General features: G+C 40.2%; 1 protein-coding gene across 2 annotated transcripts in view; it reads right to left on the reverse strand.

Moving 5' to 3' along the window:
- LOC124546839 (beta-glucuronidase-like) overlaps window positions 1-12917 on the reverse strand; it is a 375007-nt gene that overhangs the window by 121568 nt on the left and 240522 nt on the right. For both annotated transcript variants that reach the window (XM_047125067.1, XM_047125068.1), the window contains exon 2: window positions 10635-10844. In XM_047125067.1, the coding sequence (XP_046981023.1) occupies window positions 10635-10844 (210 nt within the window). The remainder of the gene's footprint in view (window positions 1-10634; window positions 10845-12917) is intronic.

Below are 12917 nucleotides of genomic sequence, written 5' to 3' on the forward strand. Positions count from 1 at the left end.
AATTGAACAGAGCACTTCCTTATCACCAAGACCACACCAGGAACGACATGCCAATGCCAAGGAGGAGAGGGGAGGAGAGGAGAACCAGGTGTTACGCCACATCAGCATCAACACTTTATCTGAGGTGGTTCCGGACATCATGGCATCAGCACCATCGCATCTGGCCACGTGCCAATGCCACGGGGGGGGGGGGGGGGGGGGAGGAGAGGCAGTGACAGCCAAATACGGTAAAATACCTGATGTGTCGAAAACTTCGTCAGCAATGTTATCATTACTGACTCCCAAATATTCGTTTGCAGATTACGTCACCAGACACAATGGAAAATTTCATTTGAAGTTATATGTCATTCACCATGTAATACTGGAATGAGCAGATAGCATATTTCTCTACAAAAAATTAAGAAGCAACATTTGCTTATAAAATATAAATAACAAATTAGGAATTCATATTTATTGAAAACGAGTTTTACCTGAAATACTATCCCACAAACCCTGAAATCATGTCCTGTTTCACATCCTCCTCGCTCCTGTCACTAACAGATAGCGGCACTGTAGAAAATGAGTGCTTAGTGGCACCAGCAGATGGCTGCATTATAAAAAGAGTGAAGTTTGATTTGTGAACCTCGATTTCGTATTGCCACCAGTTCACAGGTGCACAATTAAAAAACACATCAGAGCCTTAAATTAATTATCTTCCATATCTGAAAGTTGAAAAAAATTCTAAAATGTCTGCAAAATACGTCGGTAGCGCGAAAAGTGCGATGTTTATATTGTTTGTTGAGGTTAAGACATGAAAAACGCTGTAAGACTCAAATCAATTAATCTATTGCTACAATACTGCAAAAATACATCTACAATGTAAAAGGTAAATAGAGTAAATTTCCAGATATATACGTATTTGGCAAATCAGTGATCAAAATTCTGAAATATGTACCCCAATGCTAAATTTCTATGTCGGATAACAGTTGACATTTTGTAAGTTAGGCCCAGTAATTCGATATCGTAAAACTAACTTGATCATAATTATAACTGCAGAAAACATGTGTTGGCAAAAAATACTATGTTCAGCAAGCAAATAACAAACTGAATGTAATTAATTAGGCCTACTCTTGATGTAAGTCACAACACAGCCTAAATTAAATATTTCCACATTTACATTGTTCTCAAGAACCGTTTTACAAGGGACAAAGATAATGCATCGTCTTATTCACTAGAAACACAATAAAGGATACTACTGATTGCCAGTAATTGCTGTTATTATAAATGACACAGGCTTACTGGAGACTATGCAAATGAAAGCAATTTGCAATCACAAGGCTTTCTAAAAGCTTTATATGCTGTATTTTTCCTCTGTTATTGCTCACAGTAATCTAAAAATATGTAAGGGACAAAATAATGTGATCACAGCAGCAAAAATACCGAAGTGACGTAATTGTATTCTATAACACATTAGTTGAAAACAAAGATACAGGTCATCTTGTACATACCTAAACAGTCTCCCACAAAGATCAAACACACTATCCATTCGCTAGATGACTCCAGCCTAGTGACAATATGTTCTTTAGTCAAGACGGACGTAAACGTTTCCTGGAGTCACACATCTAGATACTTTATAAAATCAATAAGGGAGATACCAATAACGTTGCCTGCCCCTGGGCTTGTGATTTGGTATATGTAATATAAGTTTTACTGTACAGTTTCAGGCTGCTCATACTAAACAGACAACGCCTACTGTCTCATCGAATAGTATAACCCTAGTTGTCACTGTATATGCTAGATATCACCTCCAAGCGAACATTACACTCCACCTAGTAAATACTTCATACAATTACCAAAGAAGGCTGGTTCCATTAATGTTGATTTGTAATGCAGTTTCGCGAGAATAGTATGTGAATCTCATGTATGCTTGTCACACAACACAATGTCTAACGAAAGAATTTTCTCTGTATTAATGTTCTTATTTTGAGTACTGACGTAATTTTTATATAATATATTTTGTCAGTTTTTTGTGAATATTATTATGAATGAACATGATTATGTAATTTAAATGCAATAGCTGGAAAAGAATTATGTAATAACATATAGTAAACACGCTGGTCTAGTCAGGGCGATTTACTATTGTGAACAAAGAGTATATTTGAAGTAGGGAACATTGTTGCTGGGCGGCAATACACACAGTGCAATTGAGTCTGCTGCTAGCTCTTGTGCAGTAGAGTCAGACAGAAGCACTCAGGCGCAGTTGTTGCTAGCAGCGTGTAGTGTGGCGCATTGTCAGGTACCAAACTGAAAGAATTGTATGCTATGTCGAGGCATAATTACAGTGTTAATTGGGCACAGTACAAAAAGCATCAAGAGGAATTAAATGCATTGTCGGCGATTAGTACCTTAAGCAGCACCAGCAGCCACTCATTGAACTAAGATCAGACCGACTTTAATATTTAGAAATGTATCAAGGCTGGCCAGTATAGTAGTTTCATTTTGTGAACAATTACCAGCTTAACGTTAACTCTGTGCTACAAGTGCTTAAACCTGAACAGTTACCAAGTAGGGTCATACCCCATCATTATTAATTAAAACCGAGTGTTGCCGTTGATAATAAAAAGACTAAAATTGCTGAGCTAATTTAATTTTGATAATGTGTATAACAATGAAGGCTGTCAAAACTTAAAAAATAATTGAGACTAATAGTTAAAGATAATGGACTTTGTTGCTCGGTGAATTTTCAGTGACTATGAAAAAATAATGTAAGGGAGCTTTCAAGGATTATTGTACATGAGAATGTATAATTTCCTTGTGTGATCACTAATCTTTGCTCTCATTTCCAAAATACGTAAGAGTTTTAAGCAAACGTTAATCAGTAGTTATTTAATGAAAGTTACGCACTAGTATGACACATTTATTTAAGAACAGAAATATTAACAGTAGGTATCATAGTAGGCTGCGCAAAGCTATTTATTACGCAGACTGGTTGCCAAACAATTACCAGTCAAGTGTATACGCTTAGTGCAATTCTTCTTTTTTTTTTCCTGATTTCACGATTAGATTTATTTCATGTTGCTAACTGTGATTTTGAATCTGAGCTCGAGTCAGTGTTATTGTGCCGACTCCCGCCTGATGGTTTTGCTTTAATTGTTACTTAAATACTTTTCCAAATTGATTAACACAGTCAGCTGGCGACCGTTTTCTATTAACATTACAAGCTGTATTAAAAAATATTTAACTTCATTATCTGCAATTTCACTAACTACTTTGCAGTTTTTATCATTTGTCAAAATTCTTTCGACCGTTATTGCGAAGTTGCATCCGCGCAATAACGATCCGGCTATAACTGATTCTACATGCTTTTGGATTTAATTTGTTCTTTGGAACCGATGCTTTTTTCCGGACAACAGGGACATTAGGAATAGGTGTCATCAATTATTTCAGTTATCCGAAAGTGTATGTTCGTTATATGCTGTGTATAAATTAATGATGTCATAGCATCTTCCACGGAAAATGGCGGCGAATAATATCACAACAGGATAATTTAATAGCATATTCCGCGGTTTGTCTGTGACAGAGTGCAATATCGCAATGGACAGACTGCGCCGCTGACGGTATCGTGGAGAACAATGTTTCCTACATCCCCTGTTTTTAATACAGCAATTCTATGGCAGTCAGAGTAGCTTATTATAGCAGTGTCCATATAGAATATAGTTATTGCCCTACCTGTACGCCAGTAGACAAGCAGCAGAAACTATGTTAAACCTTACACAACGATTGTTGTTCTGTAAGTTATTCGTTAACATGCAAGCAATTGGCACAGAGTAGAGCGGAGCACACAGCAAATACTGTTAGATGGTCTTCAATACACTTAAAGAAGTCTTGCACAGTGTAAAGCACACGATAAATCCTGTTTACAGCTATAAGATTCTGTTGTGCATTTTGTATTCCAAATGCAGTGGTATTCTGTTCCAATAAATACGACTTGTAAGTTCTGTCGATAACTACGTAACAACCGTTTCCCGAGTTTAAAACTGATGCATTAGCAGCTTGCAGTGGTAATTCTGAACTGCTCCGTAGCAGCCGGTTGTCATATTCCAATGGTGAGCATCTCTGCGAACAGAAAAAATGTCAGGCTATGTGTGGTGTTCTGCAGTTTGCATACTTGAGTGATAAGCCCCTAAGCATGGTACGTATGCGAAAGAAAAGAAAACCAGAAATTTAGGACTTCGAAGTCATGTAGGGGGTCGCTAAACTTTCAGCTACCTTTACAACTATCCACATCCCACACACGTAGATCATCGTAAATGGAAGATTCTTTAGGATTTCGCCAGGACAGTAAATAAGAAAGCGTAATATATTGTCAAACTTTATTCTTGTCTGTACGTTCACACACAGAAAATTACTCTTTCTTTACTTTTATTTGGTGTAGTTTTAATATCATCTAGTTTCATTTTTAACTTATAATTTATATCTACATTTAACTGTCCTAACCCTTTCTTCAGCCAGTAATTTGACAGGTACAAGGAAGATACGTTCTCGAAATCCAATACATATCAAGGTTTTTCCTGAAAACTATCTCTTTTATGGCTTTGACAATTAGCTCTGTTGTTTCCAGCAGTTCTTCTAGGCAAGAACATAGCGAATTTTAATTTTTTATCTCTCATTTCGTGCATAACATTATTGTTATAACACTTCACATCTTCCTGGGTGTACGCTCCCGGCTCTCCTGCTGCACATTCTTGTGAAATTTCAACATAGAACTTTATGTTTACAACTTTTGCAAACGAGCAGCCATTATATGTTGTTATTCCGTTGGTTTTGAACTCTGCAAGTGGTTGTTCTGTTGCTAGGTACATAATATTCAGTTTAACACATTTGGATATGATGTAACCATCCATTGTGAGAAGATCCAGGTGGGAATGGAGCTTTGTAAACAGACTTTTCGTGCGTTCTTTATTGTTGTAAACATGTTCCAATCCACCATTTCCGGGCAGGATTCGAACACATGGCCACTTCCCAGTGCTATTAACAGTCTCTGTTTAAAACAATATGTACGCTTTGCCTGCACATCTGTAATAGCTTTTCCTTATTCTGTTTTCAGTTTTTATTGTTCTTTACGACAGCTGTCTTCGCTATATACACCAGTTTTCGTTTTTTGGCTTCGATCTCTTCAATCTCCCGTTTTCTTTTTCGTACACACACCACAGTAACTCCACTTAAATGCGTAATTTCTATGACGGAGAATGGTTTAAGTCTCTGTGATTTGGCACTCTGTCACACACAAGTCGCGGAATATATCGTTAAATTATACTATTATATTATTATTCGCCGCCAATTTTTGTGGAACACATCATTAATTTATACACATCACAACATGAACGATGTGTCTGAGGGCTTGATATAATGTGTCTGTTTCAGCTGTGGTAGCATCATGGGTTGGCAGAATCTCTAATGTTTCCCGTTGTGATCCAAAAATTTTAGAACATTACAACCCTCACATCTACATGTGTGTACATTATAGAGAATATCACTACTTTAATATGTGTTGTGGCATTTGTTTAGAATATAAAACAATGGAGGGTGGCGTTAGGTATATTTTGATGGTTCGATGCACCTGCAAGGCGTATGAAATCGAATTTTGGTAGCAATTTTGCTTATATTTCGATAATCATGTAGTTTAATAAGTTAGACAGATTATTAGATGCGGCAATATTTAATTTGTGGTTGACAGTTGTGAGATGTTTCACAATATATGGTAAATAGGGGGTCTCCCACTACCCCTCCCCTCCCCCTAACTGCCCTTAACAAGTGGCCAGATGCGGTTATGCTGACGTCATGAGTCCTGAAATGGCCTTGACGATAAAAACAAGCTGATACTGATGTTACATGATACCTGGTCCTCCCTCCCTCACCTCCTCTCCCCTCGCCGGCCTTGGTATGAGGTTCCCAGTATGGCCTTCGAGATAAGGAAGTGTTGATGCTGCTGTCAGCGAAATATGACATGCATGAGTGTCTCACTTGCAATATGAAACCGCAGATAAAAAAACGCTGACAGGTGCTGAGTCAGCAGTTTATGGCAGAACATACACAGCCCTGCTACTAGACTGTGCAGTGTAGAATGTCATTTGTTTGATCAGAGACATTCAGCCTCGTGTCGCCTTTTTCTGACAACATGAGAAATCTTTGCCAAAACTAAAAAGTATCAGTCAATCTTTCTGCGAATGGAGAGCTTTGACTGACTTTCAGCAGACAGGAACGCTAAACTGTGAAAGTCAGTTTTGGTCTACCACGGATTGCTGAGCAAAGATATCACTTTCTCCTTGTTCGTCGTCCTGTACAGCTCGTTGTAGCAAGTAGTTTTGCAGACATTTGTATAGACTGGATGCCTTCTACCAGCAAACATCGCTAGTATGAAGCTTAGCCTGCCGCAAGAATTGCAGCTGCCTTCATATGACTGCGAAATATGATAGAAGTCAGGTTAGGTTCACTCGTATTCTTTACATGTAGTTTGTGTTCAGATTTCACATACAGAATATCGAGTCTTTATTCACATTTCACTTTTTACAGAACACTTTTTGGTCTGAATCCGTCTCTATTAAGCATCTGTAAACTTAAGTGGCTTATAAGTAACTTTTTCCATTCAATGCCAAGTTTCCAGGGACTCTGTAATTTTACTTCCTTTGAAATCTGAGACGTTTTTCAAAAGGAATGTTAGCTAATGTTATTCCTTGTTTATTCATCGCCACCACGACAAGGTTGTGAAACTAATGTATCGGTAAATTATACTGTTTATCTATTGCATTTAGAGTTCGCAAATACATTAACTCACACCTTTTCCAGGTGTTATCAATTTCAGGCGTTTGTGTTTGTCTCCATGTTATGCTTCTCATGCACTTCCACAGAATGGTGCGCTTGAATTGGGCGTTACTCTGCACATGGCGTTTTATAATCGACTATCGGCAAGCAGGATGAGTTGAAACTGATGTAGTCACACCGAGATTTCGTCCTACTGAGACTACATAACTGCGGACCATTGCATTCACAACACATGCTAAATGTTTATAGATTATTAGGCAGAACAGGTAACAAACGACCAAGAAATTTGTTCCTGCACAGATCTTACATATGAGGTGTGATTTGCAACAGTTTGACATAGCGTTGCATTCGATTAACAGTTTCACGCTCGTATCCTATGGGGTTGGGTTGGGTTGTTTGGGGGAAGAGACCAAACTGCGAGGTCATCGGTCTCATCGGATTAGGGAAGGACGGGGAAGGAAGCCGGTCGTGCCCTTTCAAAGGAACCATCCGGCATTTGCCTGGAACGATTTAGGGAAATCACGGAAAGCCTAAATCTGGATGGTCGGACGCGGGATTGAACCGTCGTCCTCCCGAATGCGAGTCCAGTGTGTTAACCACTGCGCCACCTCGCTCGGTCGTATTCTATGTTCAGTTGCGTTACTTGAGAGCGACATTCAACCTTTTTTGTTGCGCTTTACGTGAGCTCGTCTTCTCTTGTCATTAACACCAAGGTTAGTGACATTCACGTTCTGAGGTAACTTCCAGGGAATGAAATGGATTCATCACTTTGTATCAACACTCGTAGCTAGGGCGATTTATAACCTGAAAAATCTGAAATAGTGGACGCTCGAAGACAAATATCTAATAGCTACCGAAAAGCTACTTAGAAAATTAAGTAGTCAGATTATTAATGTGAATTCAGGGAACATTCTTCAGGAATCTGCGTATCTGGTCCTTGCGGAAGTAAAAAGATAAAATTAGACTAACAACAACTTCTTTAGAGGCCTATAATTAACAATTCTTTTCTAGATAGTATCTGAAAGGGACATGTAGTGTGGTTCGAGGAGTTGCGAGTGCGCGTGTTTTGAAATACTGCAAGGTGTGGAGTGCACCGACGACCAGATGAGGCGTTTTAAAAACGAGTGGTGTGGAAGGTGTATTTTGGACTGTAAGTGTTGCTGTGATGTTTGGCGGGTGTTTGTCGTACCAGCACTTGGGTATAGTCATTCGGGATATCGTGAATGTGAATCCGATTTGAACTGAATGTTCTCAGTGATTAAGTATTGTCCTTTTTTCTATATCCACGTGATGACTGTGCCAAGAACACTCCTATCTTCCAATATAAACAGACGTATTCACGGGCCCACATGCATACGTTCCTGGTTTGATAAAAACTACGGCAACCGCATTGCACCTCCATTAGCGCGATAAATCAACTGATGTTACTAACATATGAAATGTCTGAAATTAACTTGTGAATCGTAGCGATCAACAGCCCCGCAATGGTAACACTGCGGGATGTAATCATCAATCAGTGGCGTCAGCTGCATACGGCGTAGCTGAAAAAAAAATTGTAGATTTCCTTCCTCGGTGAATTGAGGGTATTATGCAACCAAGAGGCAATGTTACACGGTATTAGCGTAAAGTCACCCCAGGGCGACTAAATTTTTGTCCAGAGTGTTTATATGCGCTATGTATTAAGTGATCTATAGGTTTAGTGTTAATTATTTCCGTTTCTGGAACGGTATTTTAAAAAAATGAATAATAGACGAGTATAGCTGACGTCCATTAAATACGAGAGTTTTTGTTTTTATTGGGACGCCCCGTCCCCGCTTAGTGAAATTTGATGAGATTTAGTGTCCCCCTCTTCCCCTCACGTGATGTTTACTCTGTAATTCTTAACTAATTGTATTTTTTTGATGTGTTCATGGTTTTTTTTCATACCACTAGATCACCTATTAGGTTGTTCGGAATTAATCCTATAAAGCAAAATGATATCCGTTATAGCAATGGATATGCTCTGAAATTCTCTGCTGTTTGGCAGCTTCCAAGACAATTAACATAAAAGCTCGTTATAGTCCATCTAAAACGTAGTTATTGTTTTTGTCTCTAATTTTACAGGAAAAAATGTAGTGCCTGGATTTATTAAGTGTATTGAACAGTGTTTTTAACACGTTATTAAAACCACTTTATTTTAAACATGTCAGTCCTGAGTAGTATTCAGACAGACAGGCAGAGTCAGATGGAGAAGAAGGCTCCGTGACAATAGTATTAATCGTTTTGAAAGGCCACGAAAAAATTGACATTCTTTGATGTAATACATACTTTAAACGTCATTGGACCTTGACTTATTTTGCAGATGAAAAACAACACCGTTTGTACTTGAACAATATGATTACGTAGATTCCTAGTCTACTGATTTATGTCATCAGTAAGATAGTTCTTGTCGGTGAACTTCAGCTTCCACAAAATATCAGCTTCTTGCTGGCGAATTTGTTTCGACTTGCCGGTGTGCTGCGTAACATAAGCTTTAACGAAGTTTTGATATAAATTGATTTTGAACACAATAACATCGGCCTTATATGCGTTGCAGAATATCGCAATTGAGTCACTAACTAACACTAAGTGATTTCGACCAGCGCGGAAGGGAACTAACCGAATGAAATCTGACCGTTTCACGGCACTTGTTCCATATCGGGGAATCCCAAGCATGGACTCGTGTAAAGCACTCAGGTTAGAGAGCCCATAAAGACTGGTGGACACTATAGTATTGTCTGTGCTCAAGATTAATTCTATAAAATAAAATGTTATCAGTTATAATAATGTAAATTCTCTGAACTAATAAGTTGACATGAGATTTTCATTGCCCCGCATTTTTTTGTGTGGGGTTTTGGGCGCAAAACATCTAAGGTCATAAACGCCCAGTAAAGAACCAGAGAATGCTGGGACCGCGAGGGGAAAAAACCGTTGCGAGGTCCAATACAAAAAGGAAGAAAAAACAAATCTAAAACATCAAGACGTTACGGAAGAGTATCTAAAAGACGTCGACAAGAAACCGGAGTCACCAGGTAGAAATCAAATCTCTTTTGCCATATTACTGCTTTTTAGAAACTTAAACGCAAGCCACAGCTCGCACGTCATCTGCTAAAATGTCTGGCAGAGCGGGCGGCTGCCCAACACTGAAACGTAAGTGGCTAAAATAGGGGCAGAGGATAAGAAAATGTCTGACTGTTAATGGCTGGCTACAGAAAGGAGAGCTGGGTGCAGGGCCGCCATTCAACAAGTGGCGATGACTAAAGCGGCAGTGCCCTATTCGCAACCGAGCCAACGTTACTTCCTCACGGCGAGACGGCCAGGAGGAAGTCGACCAGGCTGTTCGGAGAGGTTTCACTTCTCTGAGTTTCCTCCCATGAAGGGAGCACCAATGGTCATGCCGAAGTGACGCGATAAGCTGATAGAGGAAAGTGCAAATATCTTGTGAGGGAACAGAGCAAGAGGCGGGCCAACCGAGATGGACGGCGGCCTTGGCTCCAGCATCAGCAGCGTCATTCCCAGGCAAACCAACATAGCCAGGAACCCACATGAATATAACTTGATTGTCCCCCCCGCCCCCCCATTTAAATGATGTTTGGTGAGATTTTGCCGTACCCCTCTCCCCATTTTGAACTGAATTAATGGATGTGACCTTACTTTCTGCTGCATTATGCTGAGGGAGTTAGTGTCTTTGCCGTGGGACCTTCTTAAGGAGATCAGGGCCAGATTTGTTGTCACATTATCGACTGAGGATTCAAGACGTATCGACGTGAGTGCAGGTGGCATCCTGGTTGCTGGCAGCACGTGTCGAGGCGTACCTGGCTGAGATCGGCGGAGTACCAAGCGTCGTCGTAACCCTGCGTGCCGGGGTCCAGGCGGAAGCTCCAGACGCCGTCCAGGGAGCGCAGCTCGCGGGACTCCGAGTCCCGAGGGAAGAGCAGCCCGCCGCCCACCGCCGGCGCCGCCCATGCCGCCCACGCCGCCAACCCCAGCAGAAAGCGCACCGCCCACTGCCGCATGTCCATCACCTGCGCGGCACACGCCATGCGTTAGGTAATGCTCACTGCACAGTAGAAGCGGATGCGATTCCCGCACCACACCGTGCCAGTACATTCCCACTAAGTTACGCACACAGAAACTAACCTAGGTACTTACTACAAACAGCTCTGTCCATGACTGTGATACGAGACCTATACTGGACTTACATTTACCCATAAATAACAAACATAAGATTCAGAAGAGTATTTTCTATCTAGGAATAGAACTGTACAATAAATTGTCTAAAGTCCAGGCTTCAAGACTTCGTAACTAAAAGTCTAAGAAGCCGATCTTACCTCGGATACTGGACCGAATACAAAATAAGCAGTCCGGACCAAGGCAAAACAAAACCAAATCCACTTTGAGTCTGTCCTGTAGCAAGCGGCAAAGTGACCAGCGCCTGTTCACCAGTGATAAAGAAAGCACTCCGTCTTCAGGCCACGAGTGGCCAACCGACCGCCGTGTCATTCTCAGTGGAGGATGCGGATAGGAGGGGCGTAGGGTCAGCACACCGCTCTCCCGGTCGTTATGATGGTATTCTTGACCGAAGCCGCTACTATTCGGTCGAGTAGCTCCTCAATGGCATCACGAGGCTGACTACACCCCGAAAAATGGCAACAGCGCATGGCGGCCCTGGTGATCCAAGTGCCGACCACGCCCGACAGCGCTTAACTTCGGTGATCTCACGGGAACCGGTGTATCCACTGCGGCAAGGCAGTTGCACCTGTTCAGCAGTGGTGCGGCTGATATTTATATTCTGGAATAACCCTTCCGGTCTTAACAGTCTGAGTTTACTCAATGAGTCTACTCAACCCCACCTGATTCCAGGTACAATCATCATGGAGCATTTTGATAATCTCAATATTACCCCAGGTGGTCAATCCACCGCCAGTATTACTGACGCAACTGGTCTTCCGGATGCTGAGGCGGCCAGGTTAAAATGCAGTGTGATTCAACAGAGGAAGTCGGAGTTCTCTGGCCAACTTAAAAACAAAACAAATACGGTTTTTGCAACACTTAACATACAAACACTTTTGCAACCAAGTAAACTTCCTAACTGGGAGATACCGCTACATTAAAAGAACAGGAGATTCTAAGTTTTGGACTTCAAGAAACACGAATGATGGACGATAACACCATGGATTTCAGCAATTATCGTCTTTTTAAAATTAAAACTCATAAAATAATACTTAATAACACACCAAATCTGGGATTTACTTTCGCAGTCTCCAAAAAATATTTTAAATTCAATAACGGAGGTGAAACCCGTTAATAATAAACTATTGACAATTTCTCTTAAGTGCGAAACTAAAGCATATACTTTAATTAATGCCCATACAGCAGTCAATGAGCATAACCGTTAAAAACCTGAAGAAGTTAATGAAGCTTGGGAAACGTTACAAAGCACCATCTCGAAAATTCCCTCAAACCATGTTAAAATTTTAATGGTTGATTTTAATGCTGAATTAGGTAAAGAGAAAAAATGTAAGACAACAGTGGGAGGAGTTCCTGCGCGTAAATGGGGAAACCAAAATCGCCAAAGACTTGTTGAAACGTGCAAAAATTTTAACCTTTAAGTAATGTCTACACGTTTTAAAATGAATCCTTCTAAACAAAAGACTTGGCGGGCACCCAATATATTCATTGTGGAATTTCAGGTCGATCATATAACAATTTCATACGCTAACTACAAAGAAATTTTAAATGTCCAAGTTAGGAAAGAGATTAATATTGATTCTCCCCATTATTTAACACGAATAAAAGTAAAACTTCAGCCTCAAAAGCGCTTCAAAATAAAAAACGTTACGCCAAAATTTGACTCTACTAAAATAACCCGAACTCTAACATGCAAATTTGACAAAAACATTCCAAAAATTGGTAAAGCCTAAAAGAAAAGTTCATCAGAACCGCAAAAAATTTAATTTCGCTTCGAAAGAAGCGGAATTAAGAAGCTGTTGAATCTAGGCATGAGGCATTCAAAAATTGGAGTAGTAACAAAACTGAAAATATGTAGAACACCTTTCTAGCTGTAAGAAAAGAAACATCTAAATTAATCTGACAGA

The sequence above is a fragment of the Schistocerca americana genome, chromosome 1, assembly GCF_021461395.2.
Source record: "Schistocerca americana isolate TAMUIC-IGC-003095 chromosome 1, iqSchAmer2.1, whole genome shotgun sequence".
In the NCBI taxonomy this organism is placed as follows: Eukaryota; Metazoa; Arthropoda; class Insecta; order Orthoptera; family Acrididae; genus Schistocerca; species Schistocerca americana.